Source organism: Drosophila rhopaloa, unplaced genomic scaffold, assembly GCF_018152115.1.
Source record: "Drosophila rhopaloa isolate 14029-0021.01 unplaced genomic scaffold, ASM1815211v1 contig_178, whole genome shotgun sequence".
In the NCBI taxonomy this organism is placed as follows: domain Eukaryota; kingdom Metazoa; phylum Arthropoda; class Insecta; order Diptera; family Drosophilidae; genus Drosophila; species Drosophila rhopaloa.
The window spans coordinates 10,743,021-10,757,092 of record NW_025335059.1 but is presented as its reverse complement, the minus strand read 5'-3'; the positions used below and the strand labels follow the sequence as shown (position 1 = coordinate 10,757,092).

The window sequence follows — 14,072 nt, the reverse complement described above, 5'->3', positions numbered from 1 at the left end:
ACAAAATCAGTGGCGATTAGATAAGCCAAATCCGAACGCATTAGCCGAGAAGCCCCTCGGATCTGGCTATAAAAACGATGTGGGCACTATTGGCCGAAAGCAATTAGAGCGGAGAAACATGCAAGTCCAAACGTTTATTCTGATCTCCCTGGGACTATTGTCACTGGCTGGGGCCCAGCAAAAGCATCCGGCCACGGAGGTGAAGCGATGTAAGTTTGACAATCAAACATAGGGTAAAACCCCGCTAATTAAACCTTATTACCATCTAGGCTCTGGAAATAAACCCTTTCCGCTGGAGGTGCGAGTTCATGGATGCGTTACTCCGCCTTGTCAAATCGTCAAGGGATCGACGCAGGATTTCGAGATCGACTTTGCCGTGGATAAGTACATCACCAAATTGACGACCCTGGTGAAGGCCACCACCCTCGGGATTATCACGGTGCCTTACGAACTGCCGGCGGATGTCGCTGCCGTCTGCCCCAATCTTCAGTACGGCGCCTATTGCCCGCTTTACGACACCGAGGATGTCTCCTACCTGTTCAGCTTTCCCATCGGGGAATACCCCGAGATTGGCGTTAAGATCGAAATCTATCTGGTGGATCAGGATGGGGAGACTGCCACGTGCTTCGTTTGCGACATCAAGGTGGTCAAAGGCAATGGCGGCAATTCAGTAAATCAACTGGACAATCTCAACTAATGTTGGGGCGAACTCATTCATCAATTGGCCTAAATTACTGTGATATACCATTCTATTTTTTCAAAATCCATCGCTGAGCTCAACCAAGATGTCTCATGAATATTTAATAAAATTTTAAAAGCTTTACCCCAACATATGAGGGTGGTTTGCTAAGTACATCTTATGCGTTTTCTCTTGGGTTAAGCAAAACAAAAACAAACTCGTCGTCTGGCATTTTTACAAAGCATTCTATTGGCCATCGGCGCTATCTGCACACGCAGTCATTAAGGTGTAAACTCAAGTGGTCGACAGGCTATAATACAATCAAATATAAACTTGCAAATCTCAAGTTTGATTACCCTAACACACCTGTTCGGACGCGATGCGAAGAAGAAGAGAAATGTACTTGCTTATCGATGCCCCTTTTTCAAAATCCAGCAAATCACCAAGATTATCAGATTTATTTTCAAACGTTGTGCACTATAAAAAGATTTGGGAACTTTTGTTCAAGATTAGTTTATTTGTCATGTAGAACGGGTCCATTAAAAGTTTACATTTTTTTATTATTTCCATTGTTTTGTTTATTGAATATACTAAAATATATGCACATCATAAACATCTTACATCCTAAAACCATATTTCTTAATATGCACTAAAGAAATTGATAGTAACTAGATTTTTCACTTTAAAAAAAATGTACTCAATTAATAAATATAAAACAGAACCAAAATTAAATATAATATTAAAACACCGATTGAATCTTAAAGTTTGTCCGAAGTTAAACACATTTTTGTAAGACATTTTGTGTAAAAAATGTCCCATAAAAGATTACGTTTTTGGAAAGGCTTCTCATTATAATTATGTTTTAAATTACTTAATTTCATAACATTCATAAACTATTTTTTACCCCATAGTCCTCAGTGTACAGTTGCACCCAGCAAGACGGTTATCGCCTTACCATGAAGGAGAGCCCAACTTTTGACCATATGGTCAACGGGATCTACGAGCGGTCAATAAATGATTATCAGCACGATTTTATTGGCCATTCCGCAGTTGAATCAGTGGAAATAAATTACTGGATTTTCGGTGCAAATATTATCGTCACCGATGACTGTATATAAATAAGTACACGGGAATATCTAATCGCCGTGCCGAGAAATGTGTTAATCCGTAGACTGATTGTACGGGTACACTGGAATCCGTGACGTAGCGAAAGTAAACAAATACGGCTATCGCTGCAAGAGTTTTGAGTTTATTGTTCGGCAAATAAGGGGGAATAAACAGTCGGCCTAAATCGGTGGTGCTGTGTACATCGTCTGTTTATTCGGAAATGGGATTCGTCCAGTCCAGTAGATATTCGTCCCGCTGCGAAGCAGTTGCTCCCTTCCGGATCCTGCAGCTCACGACGAAGCAGGTGATCGGTTCGTTCTGGGCATCGTTCAGTGTGACAGTGACATCCGCCGTGATTTCCGGGAACGAAGGATCCACGTAGAAGTTGAACTCGTAGGTGACATCTTCGTCCTTGTCAATGGGGCACATGGCGCCATATAGAAGGTTTTGACACACATTGGACACCTCATCGGGAAGGACATATGGCAGATTCATACCAAAAACCTTGGCCGTTGTGGTGGCTGTGATGCTTCTGATATTATTGTTATCTGCCAAATCATAAAGGTAAGAACAAAGTTGATACAAGTGGATAAATCGCCCAACTTACTGCCCAGGAATTGAACTTCCATGACGGCAATGCTGCCTTTGTACACAACGCACGGCGGCTCATCGCAGTCCTTTATTCTGACTTCCAGTGGAAACGGTTTGTTCTTGCCTAAAAATAAATTCAACAGATGAGCTCAGAAGTAGACTATGGTTTTTGAAACAACTCTGGAGATTAGCAGGTGCTACTTGATAAGCCCTATCACCTGGCCGTCAGATATTCTTGAGGACTTTTATATTTCACTCAAAAGTATTTTTGGCAATAGTTTCTGGCATTTCCCAGATATAATGTATGAGACAAAGTCTGTGAAATGAATCACCAGCCGAGGATTACCTTTTAAACCATGAATCTTCTTTTATTTAAAGCTTGAATCCACCGCTTAAAATATCCTAGTGACCGAATGAAAGAAACTAAGCTACTTACACTGCTGTACATTGGTGGCACTGACTGAAGCCACAATTAAAGCCAAAGTTACAACGATTTGGAGCATTTTATAACGGAGAAGCTTCTTTTATCTTTGTCAAGAATAATTAAAGGTATTAGGTACGCGCGCACGCAGATGACAGCCGTGAATGGAATCGATGGGGTCGGTGGGGAACCTTAAATAGCCCGTGTCCAAGCGATGACCAACGATTCGAGAGAGCTATTTATCAGGCTCGGCGGTTATTGATACGGGGCCGCCACGCAGGTGTTACAAAAGAAAACAGTGAGGCCTGCAGGTGTTGCGCTCTGACGAAGAGCAAACACCGCCAAATCCAATCAGTAAATAACGTAAATTTGGCTGATAAGCCGGGAGAAACGAAACTACAATGTTATAGATGGTAAACAATGCATCTATATGGGAAATATGTAAACGAAGGGGGAAAATCCCTTAGCTCGGATTAATCAATTTCTAATTATAAACATAATTCGGTAAAGTATGCAGATTTAAATTACCCGGCGATTATTGCGCTCGATCGATCTCGATTGGAACAATCGATGTCATCGATAACAGGTCATCTCTAGCCCTGGAGGTTCAAAAAAGGTAAACAATAAAAAAGATAATGGACAAAGGTGATGGAGATGTGGAACGCTTCTTGGCGGAGAAGTACCCTGGCTTAGTGGCGGAGCTTCAGCCGAGCGGAGCCTGCGTTATACGAGGAGTTATGTGCAGTGAGGTGAGTGGGCAGTAGTGCAATAGCTCCCGCCAAACTAATGTTTATCTTTTTATCCAGGGAACCTGGCGGCGCCTTAAACTCTACTTACCTCAACACCCAGCTCTACATGGCTTCCAGCTATATGTGCAGGAACACTTGGAGTACAAGAGATATACATCGGACAATCTGAAGGTCCAGGATGGGTGGCTTCTGGAGGACTTTTTGGCTAATCTGGCTCAGATTCTTCCCGCCACAGAAGTATTAACCGCTGTTAAGGAACAAATGCCGGAGGGCAATATATACTCCGATATCCTGGCCTTGCACAAACCCAACGAGTACCGCCTGCAAATGGATGAGGCCTGCTCCCGGCTGCGTTTCAGCGAATTCTCCGACTATGAGCATCACTATCTGGAGCTGGAGGTTCCCTCGCTGCGCCTGCTGGATCATAGCCTGCCAGAATGCGTGTCGCTTGGGGAAATGCTGACCAAGAGCGCAGGAACTTTGGAGGAAGCCCTGACCCTCTTCCTCAAAGTGCTTGAGGAGCTACGTCCTTTTTACGAACACTTCATGGACATCGATGAGCTGTGCCATGTACTGCAACCATCGCCCATCACCACCAAGCACAATTCACGAGTGTTTCCGCTCAAGAATCGAGTCTATTTGAAGGTTACCATTGGGGATCCCTTCGCCTGCATATCATCTATGGCGTTAAAGATCATTGGACCCACGGAAGAGGTGGCCCACTTGCGCCACGTTCTCAGCGATGGGCTGGGCAACTGGGACTCAGAACTGGACATGCACAAAAACCTGCTCCGGATTTTCGACCTGTGCTTCTTCCCCATGCCAGACTGGTCTGATGGCCCCAAGCAGGATGAGGAGGACAATGAGGAACTGCGCTGCAATATTTGCTTTGTCTATCGCCTGGATGGCGGTGAGGTGCCCCTCGTGTCCTGCGACAATGCCAAATGTGTGCTCAAGTGCCATGCTGCCTGCTTGAAGGAGTGGTTTACCACGCTTATGGATGGCAAGACCTTCCTGGAGGTCTCCTTTGGCCTATGTCCCTTTTGCAAGGCAGTAAGTGGTCCTAATCCGTTTCCAATTTTACATTGTCATAAATTTGCATGCTTGATCTTTGGCAGAAACTCTCCACCTCGTTTGCGGCCCTTTTGAATGACTAAATAAAGGAATATCGCATCACAAGCCCACCACAATAATAAAAAACAAATATTAAGAGTAACTTATTACAGAGAGACTTTAGTTTCAAAAATCTTAAATATCAATTAGGCATAATTTACTTGAACTAAAGAACATATTTCCAACCATATGTAAATCAATCTTTCGGCTTACATACACGCCCAACAACTGCCGTGGTTTCTGCTAAGTCTGGTTGTGTAACGAATTAAGCAGGTCCCGCATTGTTTTCCGGGCGACGGCAGCAGCAGAGTTGGCCACTGATAAATCGCTTCACGACGCGCCAGCCTCATTCCATCTCGTTGGAGATCAGCCGGAGCATGTTGCGCACCACGTAGGTGCTGCCGTTGACCGGCGTGTTCTCGCTGGCCTTTCCAATCCGCACACTGGAACCAGCCAGGCCGAAGAAGACCCTGGGCGCCAGGTTGGGCTGCACCGCCTTGAACTCCCAGCCGACGTGCTGAGCGCAAAACTTGCACAGTATGATGTGCCACTGGTATCCGGGGAACCAGCTAAATTTGGTGGATGGCTCGCCGCTGTAGCCGATGGCATGGGACATCACCTGGTAAACGGTGTTCGTCTCGTGGATGTAGCCCTCTGCAAAAGACAATCTACTGTTTAAAGCTATCTATGAACCCTGACTATTTGCATCTAAATGTGGTTTTCTAAGCCCTTCTACGGACTTGGATTAAAACTAAGCCCTCACCTGGATTGCAGTACTGCGTCTGAACACCGTGTTTGGACATGGCAAAGAGATCCGCGCAGTGGGCCAGACTGCTGTTGCAATATCGGCAGAAGAAGAGCGACTCCTCCTTGAACGTGCTCTTGATCAATTGGAGGCGAGTGTTAACCGAGTCCGTGAGGAAGGTCAGTCGCATCATCTTTTCGGTTAGGTGGAGGTTTCGCACCAGCCAGAAGGACAACTGAATGGGGCATTTTGGCATGGTGTCTATATTTTGGACTTCTAGCCTCTGACGTGCGCGCTTAACGATGGCATCGAATGAATACTCTTGGCAGACATCAGCCGGCCAAGGGGTGCTGGCAAGCTGGAATCTGCGGTACTTGTCTCGCATCGAGGGTATATCCCGAAACCTGGCCATCGAACCCATTTCAACGGATTGAAGTGGTTCTGGCAGGAAGTACTCCGGCAATATCTTGACTTTGCTGAAGCACTTGCTTGTCGGATTGCGGGCAATATACTGCGGCGGCCTAAAAGGATTTGGGGATATTAAAATGGTATTTAAAATGTGGACTGCTGATCCACTCACCCCTGGATATCATCGCAGTTGATGATGATGCGCTGTAGTGCTCGGGATTTGTAGAACATCAACTCCCTGCCGCTTTCGCCCTTTTCGTAGATCTGGCACGTAACCCCATATAGCTTGTGCGGGATGTCATCCGGCGGCTGCATATGCGGAAAGCCCACGCCGAAGATTAGGCCATCCAGGCCGGGCATATCCTCGTCAAACATTCGGTCGTCGAGCATGAAGGGCAGAACCTCGCCGGGGAACAGGATGTGCTGGTGCAGGAATATGAGCATGTGATGGGTGCTGCCCACCTCCAAGTAGTCGACGCCGGGTACGCGGCTCAAATGGTTGCCGAAGTACGAGTGCTCGGCCGGCAAGTTGGTGTCGAAGCGCACGGCCCTTTCCAGCTCTATGTCGATCTGGGGACGAGATGGCGGCGGCGGTGGGGGTTCGTCCGACTGCTCGGTGGCCTCCTGGCTGGTGTCCTCGCTGGTGCGACTTCGCTGACGCTCCTGGCTAAAGACCATGCTGCGCACGCGCTGCAGGAAGTTGTCCCGGTTGAGCAATGCTGCGATTCCGCCATCTCGGTTGCGGGCTTGCGATACCATCATGTCCACGGCAGAACGCAGGCGGTTCTGGGGGATCATCCAGCGGGGAAGGCGCTCCAGATCGGAGTCATCTGGGTGGAGAAAGCAGTGCTGTAAAGGGATTTCCGGGAATTAACGAACTAGGTAGACCCACCTTCACTGCCTGGACTTTCAAGGGACATGTCGCTGCTGGGATGACTGCCCTCGCTCGCGGTGTCCTCCGGAACATCCTCATCTATGACCCCCAGCCCCCCATCCAAGCCTCCCTCGATGGCCAGCGGATCTAATGGATTGTGTACAGGTTCCTCCAGGTCATCCACGTTGTCTAGAAGCTCCTGGACAGAGGGTATTCTTAACTCAGCCGTTTCGTCCTCCCCCTGCACAGAATTGATTTCTGCGCAATTTAAGAAAGTCAACATGTTAGTAAAGTGGATAACTGGTGTAGCTTGGTGTCACCACACCCACCTGAGGTCTCCTCGTCTTCCATTTGAGCCGTTATATTCGTGTGGTTTCTTCGTTTTCCAGGTGAATTCAATTTTTATTTATTTACTATTTATTTTGACAAAGGAAAATATGAAGAGTGACCGTTTGTCGAGAGACAACGATAACGATAGGCGGCCAGTGCTGGTAGCGCCACAGATTTTCAAATTTGTTTAGAGTTAAGCCGCGAAATCGCAATATAAGATTAAAGCACATTTCTTATAATAAAAAATATGTAGTTCCTTAAACTCTGGGTATTATAATCAATATCTTAAGCATTATAAAACAATAAAACCACTTTGAAAAAAAATGATTAATGATAATTGTTATTTACTGCTTTGTTGTGTTGTTACATACAAAAATGTTCACTCTTGATATAGCTCTCTTGCTTTTTTAAAAATGTATAAAGGAAAAAATTAAAATATTTTTTTTTAAATGTTAAGAAATCTTCAATATCAATAAAACCCAATCAGACACATTTTTGTTTAATTAAGAGTAATCGATAAGCCCTGTAAGCATCGATCTTTTTGCACCACTAGCCGGAGCTGATTGGATCGGATCGGAAGCTAATAAGAGCGGATCTGAACAGTCTGGAGCCGATCTTCGCCACCGTTGGTAGTAAGCGGATGTGAAAAGTGAAACCGAGGAAAGTCGCGTTGTGTTATCTTGTAAAGCCGTCGGCATTGTCGATTTTGCATACCCGTTAATCATAACAGAGAGACGAGAGCGAGAGCGAGAGATCGAACAATGATCAATATAAATCCGCGACTTCTGCTGATCGCCGTGCTCTTTGCGCTTATTGGGAAAGTGGCACGCGCCCAAATTGCCTTTGTCGAGGATCAAGACATTGATAAGAAGAAGGCCAACCTTGCGGTAAGCTGCAGCCAGAAACAAACCGAGACGATCGGAGTTATGTACCGTGATAAGAAGACCCGAAACGGGAGAGAAAAGTTCCAATTGGACATTGCCAAGCACTTTATACCCTTCCCAATCAGACTACTAAAGAAACTAAGACCAGAAATTTAGATTTTTCCCATAATAGCTTTTAGATAAATAAAAATCCCGTTTAAATTATTAAAGCGGGAACTCGTATTTACTGAGAAATTTGAGTTACAATTCTATATAACTATAAATGTATAATAATAAGTTCTCGATAAGCAACGAAATCGTGGACAGATCTGTCCAGAGTGTAGGAATTTTCCAAAACATAAAAAAAAGATTCCTATAGTCGTAAAAAAAAGGGTTCAGTTATACAGTCAGATGTGTGGGGGCTGTTACATTTTAAATTAACCTTTTTTACTAATAAATCGGCGATTCCACTTGTAATTTGTTATTCAATATCAAAGTAGAAACTTTAAACTTAATTTAAACTAACTTTAAAAGTCGATTATCCTTAAGCAAACGGAATTTTTAACTAAGAGATTAAGATTAATGGTTTGTATTGCCTAAAAACTTAATGTTCAAAAAACGTAACTGCTCAGGTTTTTGGAAAAAAGCTTTCAAAATACTGTACAAAATGGTAAGACTATTCGGTAGAGTATGACAGACGCATTGGCAATAATCAATCAGACCTCATCGTCATCTCCTCTGATTTCCGCTCTTCTCCAGGGTCGCAAGCCACTCTACTCCCCAGCCCGATGCCCCAAGCACCAGCTTCTTTATCCAGGGGACCAGCAGAAGCAAAACGATTGGGTCTGTGACTGCGCGCCAGGTGAGCAGCCATAATGGAGCTACCGATGTGATGACATAATAATTACCTGTGTTTGGGTTCTTCCCCCGTCGACAGCCACATTGTATTACCCAGAGACCGATGGGTGCTATCCAGCCTACAGGCAGGGACCCTGTGAGCCTGGCCAGATGCTGGTGCTCTATAAGGAAAAAATCATACCGGAGTGCGTGCGCAATCCGTGTAACCGGGACGGGCACTTCATGATCCGCGACACCTGCTACGAGTTCGGCAACACCAAGAACGATGAGAATCCATGTCCTTATAAGGAGGCAACCTTCGTGCTGGGCGTGAATCCCTTCAACCTGATGGTGGACTGTGTCAAACTGTCTGTGCAGCTGGAGACACGAATTTCAGACACCCCAGAGACGGCTCCGCCGGAATACTACATCGAGCTGGCCGAGAAGTGCTCCCGCGGCAGTCGCCTTTTGGCCCAAGGAAAATGCGCCTAGAGGATAACACAAGATTTTAAATGATTAACGATTAAGTACTTATGATTGTGTTCTGTTTGGTGCTGTAGATCCCAGTGAAAAATTTCGAATTTGTTTAATGTTTACAACAGGTACTATATGATTTTTGGATTAAAGACTCATTTTAATGTGAATTTTTCTTGTATTTAAATTAATGTTTTCTACAACAGCTAACAGTACTTGTTGAGTGGCAAAATTAACCAACAATCAAGGCATTTGATTTCACTAGAGAATTCAATTCAGTACATAAGTTCCACGCAGCTTTTGTACCATAGAAAACTAGGAGCTGGCTTTCTTCCGGCTCTTGGTGGGAGGGGCTGCGGGTTCGGGGCTTTCTTCTTCGAGCATCTCGTCCGCTTCGGCGTCATCCTCCTCTGGCAGCGTGACACCGTCCTCCAGGTTCGGTTCGTCATTGGGAGTCTCCAGCTTAAGCAGCGCGTTCTCAAGCGAGGCCAGGAAGGAGCTCTCGGCGTATTCCGGCCAATGACGGAACTGACTAAAGAGCGTCAGCATCTGACTGGGCTGGAGATCTCCAAACTGGGTGTAGATGTTGATACCCGGATAGAAGTTTCTGGTGCTCATGGTAGTACTCTGACAGGAATACTGCGGCATCTTCTTGGGCAATTCTATCGGATAAGTAGGTGTCACGGGCTCTGAGGTGTGCGGATTGATGATCAGCCGAGGTCCACAGCCGGGCACCCATTTCCTGCAGAAATAACAGGCTTAAATTAATAGTAGAAATGTTTTGTTAGGCTACTTACTCTAAATTGGGGATTATTCGATTTCGGCGGCTGACAAAGTTCTGCTTTATAAAGAACCAGAGGGCGGGAAGGTCCTGAGACTGACATAGCTCGTGAAGATTTCGGCGAGGGGAAAACTTCACTAGATACAGATAATCCGGATTGATGGACCGCACTTTGACCAACTTGCTACCCTTAATTGGACTGTAGGGCGTTTGCTGAGGCAGGAAATCCTCGCGTGGCACCTTGGCTATAAACTGGTGTTCGAAGAGAATTTGGAAGAGCACGCTCGTCGAGCGGTAGATAAGGTAACCAATTTCATTGTTGCAAGTGAGGTGCTGACAAATGGAAGTGTGTGATTAAAGTGATCGATCCTTGAGATTTAAAATAAACTATTTACTATGTAAATGGGCGGCGGCATTACGAGGATCATCTCGCAGCGTCCGAGATTGAAAAGACTGGTCTGGAAGATGAGCGAGTTGATCAAATGCTTGAAGAACGGATATGAGCTCACAGCGCCAAAGACCAGCATATTGATATCTGCCGGAAAGAATGGTTGAGAATGGTTTAAAAGGAGTATATATATGCGTACCATCCTTGAAGTCTTTCTGGGGCACATCATGGAGCAAATCGGCTACCCTGGAGCCTCCGTCCATTTTGTCCATGTATACCAACTTCCACAGGTTCACAAAATCCCCGTGCCGCACCTTTACGCGTTCCGGATACAGCGCATGAAGCTCCTGGAGTTTGGGCATAAAGTGATCCATGCTCTCGAGCAGGAGTATCCGCCGGAACTGAGATTCCCTATCCAACAGATGCCGGGTGAAGTGTCCCGCCCCTGAATTCAGTTCCATCACAGTATCACAACCGGAGCTCTGAAAATGGGGCTCCAGATGCTGGCCAATCCTCTGGGCAGCCTCCGCATTCGCAACGTACATGTGAGACGAAATCTTGTGTTTCCGGGTGAGCAGTTTCTCCGGGAATTCGTCGCTATAGCGGGCCACTAGCTCCTTTCTGGCCTTGGTGCTATAGTTGGCCCGCGCCAGAGACCAACTGCATCGCAGGGGCAGCATTTCTTGAGATCTTTAACAAACAAATCCAAATAAAAGAAAACTTTCCGTTTGTTTACAAGCAACAGTTGTGCGAGTGCTTTGCAACACTAATCGATAACAGCCCAGACAGCTGATTCAAAAACAAATCACAGCTGGCTGCTCTCAGACATTATCCAACACTTTTTTGGTTATGTTTACGGAGCAAATTTTTTTCGGTTTCCACGATTTCACGTGAATTTTAAGCGAAGTAAATTAAAACTAACTTATTTTTGGGATGGGTCAGGTGCTTTCCATGGTGGCCCGCCGGGCAAATCGCTTCAATGCTGAGAATCGCGCCCATCGCATTCTGGAACGTGAGAAACCCACACCGGCGCCCAAATTCGATTCCAATTTGAGGGACATGGAGCGCACCTTGGAATGTGAGTGGTTTTTAGACCCATGTCACGATTTCCGACATATAATTGCTTGATTTTTACCCTACAGTGGATCCCAGGTTCGTGGACAAGCTAAACCTGAAGGACTCTAGCTTGGACGGGCGATTGAAAGACGTTTATGTAACCTCGCAGGATCGATTTGTGGGTTAAGGCTAGAGGGAGCTATGTAGACAAATACTGATGTGTGATCTCCCTACATTTCCTAGATCAAGCGAGTCCAGGAGCGACAGGCAGCGGAGGCCGCAGCAGACCAAGTGGAGAAGCGAGCTTTGCCCTTGGATCGACAAACGCCGGATGATTTCGAGTACGGCTATTTGGAGCCCACGCGCATCAGCCCCGGACACTGCACGTTGCGGCAGGCACTCAAGTTCATTAATGACCACCAGTTGGATCCGGAATCCTGGCCGGCCAAAAAAATAGCCAATGATTACAAACTTAAGGAGCCGCTTGTTGGTGAGATTTTCTGAAGAGAAACCCAAAATACCCCAGACTTACTTTTTCTTTTCCAGAAAACATCCTTCATTACTTTAAAACATTTAATATGTATATACCTGATCAGAAGTACAAGGACACGCTGCTGACACAGGCCACACAGCCTCTCCTGAGGGTTAAATCCAACTCGGAGGGCAATCCGTAAATAAAGCACTCTTGTTTTTTGTTTTAAACCTACGCTTTATTGTACGAAACGGGAATCACACAATGGCATTGGGCGGACAGAAGTAGATATTAAGGGATTTGTCCTCGGAGGCGGAGGCCACCTTGTCGTTGCCAGGACTATAGCGTACGCCCCAAACTTGGTCCGAGTGTTCGGCGAACGTGTGAAGGCACTTGCGCTCAGAGGTATCCCACACTTTTACGGTGCGATCGCTGGAGGAGCTGGCAAAGTGCTTTCCGTCCTCGGAGAAGGACACACACAGCACCCAGGAGGCGTGACCGGAGAGGGTGCCTACGACATCCGAATGTGTCCTGTGAAGAAATAATTTGATTTTATTAGAAACTTTTCGGTGTTCTATGGTTTTTCTAATCCCAGATATAGCATCGTTTGGCTTGTTAAAATATTTTTACTTAGACGCCTTTTAAAACAAATATAGCATTCTGTAGGATAATGAATTCAATTACTTCAGATTAAGTATTTCCCCAACTCCGTGCTTAAAGATTGCTAAATCTGGAAATTTAAATACGTTTAAAAAGCGATATCACTTACACATCATAAAGCTTCATGTGACCATCATCGGAACCAGTGAGCAGCATCTGGGAATTGGGTGAGAAGCAAAGGCTGCGAACGGGCATGGCGTGACCCTCCAGAGTTTGAACCACCTTGCCCGCCGCCACGTCGAAGATGGTGATAATGCCGTCGATTGCTCCACTAGCTATATACTTGCCATCCGGACTCTGAAAATAACGTACTGTGAAGGCTTAACAGATTGTGTTTTATATCAGGTAGATCTTACATAGGCAATGCTCAGTGTGTATTTGCCATTCTGGGCATCTAGTGTCTGCTCCGCCTTCCCCGTTTCCACGCTGTACATAGAGATTTTGCCATCATTTAATCCAGATATCACGTATTTGTTGCAGGGCGAGAATCCGACCGTCCAGAGATCAACGGGACCGAAGGCTTAGCAGGTGTTTCTTGTCGCCCGATCGGGCATCCCACAAACACATACTAGAGTCTAACGAACTACTGGCGATGGCTAGAATAAAGGAGAGTTTGAAAAATGATTTGGTAAAAAGTGATTCTTTCTAAAAAGAATCAAATAACAGATTCGATTTGGAAACTTATACGTATGGAATCTTTCAACTTACTCTGTCCATCGGAACTCACGGCCACGGATACGACTCCCAGAGCATGTCCTTTTAACTGGTGGCGCAGCTTCAAGGTGTTGTCCTCCCGTAGATCCCACACCTTGACCAAGTCGTCCAGCCCACCGGTCACAATGAAATCCTTGGGACGGGCCTCCTTCTTGTCGAAATCGAAGGGATTCTCCTCTTCCGCCTCCGTGCCAGCATCATCCGGATCCGGATCGGCGGTGTCGCGGCCCCAGGTGCAGGCCCACAGCGCATTTTCGTGCGCGTTTTCCTCCTTGTGCAGCAGAGAGAACTGGCGGAGGATTGGTCGTTAAGAAAATGCTACATGCTACATATAATCATACACTTACCATTCCAAATAAAAAAGCCGGAAAATATTTATATACGGAATGAGTGCTCAAAAGCGATGGGAGAACTAGCGCGGCTATCGATAACAGTAGCGAAAACAGTGCTAGAAAAGTTTACAGTGGGCTTCAATAAGAAAATATAATTTTAATATAGAGCTCATTCGAAAAGTTAACAATTAATCATGTTCATTCTGTTGAGAGTCCACTGTTATTTTAAGTGTATATATTTAATATTTTTAGTTATTTAAAAGTTTTTAATATAATATCTCAACATTTGAGATTGATTTGTCAACTTATGCAGCTTACAAATGTTTAACCTTTACAATAAGGTTCTTTAACAATTCCTTTAACAATTAAATCTGCAAAGTTTGTGTTTAATATAAATATAAATTTAATATATATATTAATTAAATGTTATTTAATATTTTGGTATATTTACTCACCTGGTGTAACTCATGCAACAGTC

The 14,072-nt window shown here is 45.3% G+C and overlaps 8 protein-coding genes across 8 annotated transcripts; 4 read left to right on the top strand and 4 right to left on the bottom strand.

Annotated features, from left to right (window-relative positions):
• The first annotated feature begins 21 nt into the window (after positions 1 to 21).
• On the top strand, positions 22 to 855 carry LOC108052207 (NPC intracellular cholesterol transporter 2 homolog a). Its single transcript, XM_017134550.1, has 2 exons — positions 22 to 209; positions 270 to 855. The coding sequence occupies exons 1-2, from the start codon at positions 119 to 121 to the stop codon at positions 695 to 697; spliced, it is 519 nt and encodes a 172-aa protein (XP_016990039.1). The 5' UTR covers positions 22 to 118; the 3' UTR covers positions 698 to 855.
• Positions 856 to 1,906: 1,051 nt separating this feature from the next.
• LOC108052218 (NPC intracellular cholesterol transporter 2 homolog a) lies at positions 1,907 to 2,990 on the bottom strand. The gene is made up of 3 exons (XM_017134562.2): positions 2,814 to 2,990; positions 2,394 to 2,501; positions 1,907 to 2,334 (listed from the first exon to the last, which is right to left on the bottom strand). Exons 1-3 carry the CDS (start codon positions 2,878 to 2,880, stop codon positions 1,997 to 1,999), a joined length of 513 nt encoding a protein of 170 aa, XP_016990051.1. The 5' UTR covers positions 2,881 to 2,990; the 3' UTR covers positions 1,907 to 1,996.
• A 129-nt stretch (positions 2,991 to 3,119) lies between these two features.
• LOC108052197 (E3 ubiquitin-protein ligase FANCL) lies at positions 3,120 to 4,780 on the top strand. Its single transcript, XM_017134539.2, has 3 exons — positions 3,120 to 3,547; positions 3,605 to 4,600; positions 4,666 to 4,780. The coding sequence occupies exons 1-3, from the start codon at positions 3,434 to 3,436 to the stop codon at positions 4,702 to 4,704; spliced, it is 1,149 nt and encodes a 382-aa protein (XP_016990028.1). The 5' UTR covers positions 3,120 to 3,433; the 3' UTR covers positions 4,705 to 4,780.
• On the bottom strand, positions 4,754 to 7,141 carry LOC108052186 (protein cereblon). The gene is made up of 5 exons (XM_017134531.2): positions 7,017 to 7,141; positions 6,706 to 6,945; positions 5,986 to 6,643; positions 5,424 to 5,926; positions 4,754 to 5,314 (listed from the first exon to the last, which is right to left on the bottom strand). The coding sequence occupies exons 1-5, from the start codon at positions 7,036 to 7,038 to the stop codon at positions 5,007 to 5,009; spliced, it is 1,731 nt and encodes a 576-aa protein (XP_016990020.1). The 5' UTR covers positions 7,039 to 7,141; the 3' UTR covers positions 4,754 to 5,006.
• Positions 7,142 to 7,581: 440 nt separating this feature from the next.
• Positions 7,582 to 9,361, top strand: LOC108052233. Its single transcript, XM_017134587.2, has 3 exons — positions 7,582 to 7,904; positions 8,640 to 8,742; positions 8,818 to 9,361. The coding sequence occupies exons 1-3, from the start codon at positions 7,779 to 7,781 to the stop codon at positions 9,207 to 9,209; spliced, it is 621 nt and encodes a 206-aa protein (XP_016990076.1). The 5' UTR covers positions 7,582 to 7,778; the 3' UTR covers positions 9,210 to 9,361.
• LOC108052223 (dimethyladenosine transferase 2, mitochondrial) lies at positions 9,350 to 11,113 on the bottom strand. Its single transcript, XM_017134574.2, has 4 exons — positions 10,560 to 11,113; positions 10,368 to 10,507; positions 9,989 to 10,305; positions 9,350 to 9,933 (listed from the first exon to the last, which is right to left on the bottom strand). Exons 1-4 carry the CDS (start codon positions 11,038 to 11,040, stop codon positions 9,507 to 9,509), a joined length of 1,365 nt encoding a protein of 454 aa, XP_016990063.1. The 5' UTR covers positions 11,041 to 11,113; the 3' UTR covers positions 9,350 to 9,506.
• Positions 11,114 to 11,172: 59 nt separating this feature from the next.
• LOC108052252 (protein NDUFAF4 homolog) lies at positions 11,173 to 12,118 on the top strand. The gene is made up of 4 exons (XM_017134611.2): positions 11,173 to 11,438; positions 11,503 to 11,594; positions 11,660 to 11,906; positions 11,963 to 12,118. The coding sequence occupies exons 1-4, from the start codon at positions 11,294 to 11,296 to the stop codon at positions 12,088 to 12,090; spliced, it is 612 nt and encodes a 203-aa protein (XP_016990100.1). The 5' UTR covers positions 11,173 to 11,293; the 3' UTR covers positions 12,091 to 12,118.
• On the bottom strand, positions 12,105 to 13,710 carry LOC108052243 (WD repeat-containing protein 61). The gene is given in 6 exon segments (XM_017134598.2): positions 12,105 to 12,419; positions 12,658 to 12,845; positions 12,905 to 13,066; positions 13,068 to 13,144; positions 13,257 to 13,551; positions 13,610 to 13,710. Coding segments are annotated over 6 exon segments (999 nt in total). The 5' UTR covers positions 13,613 to 13,710; the 3' UTR covers positions 12,105 to 12,145.
• Positions 13,711 to 14,072: the final 362 nt, after the last annotated feature.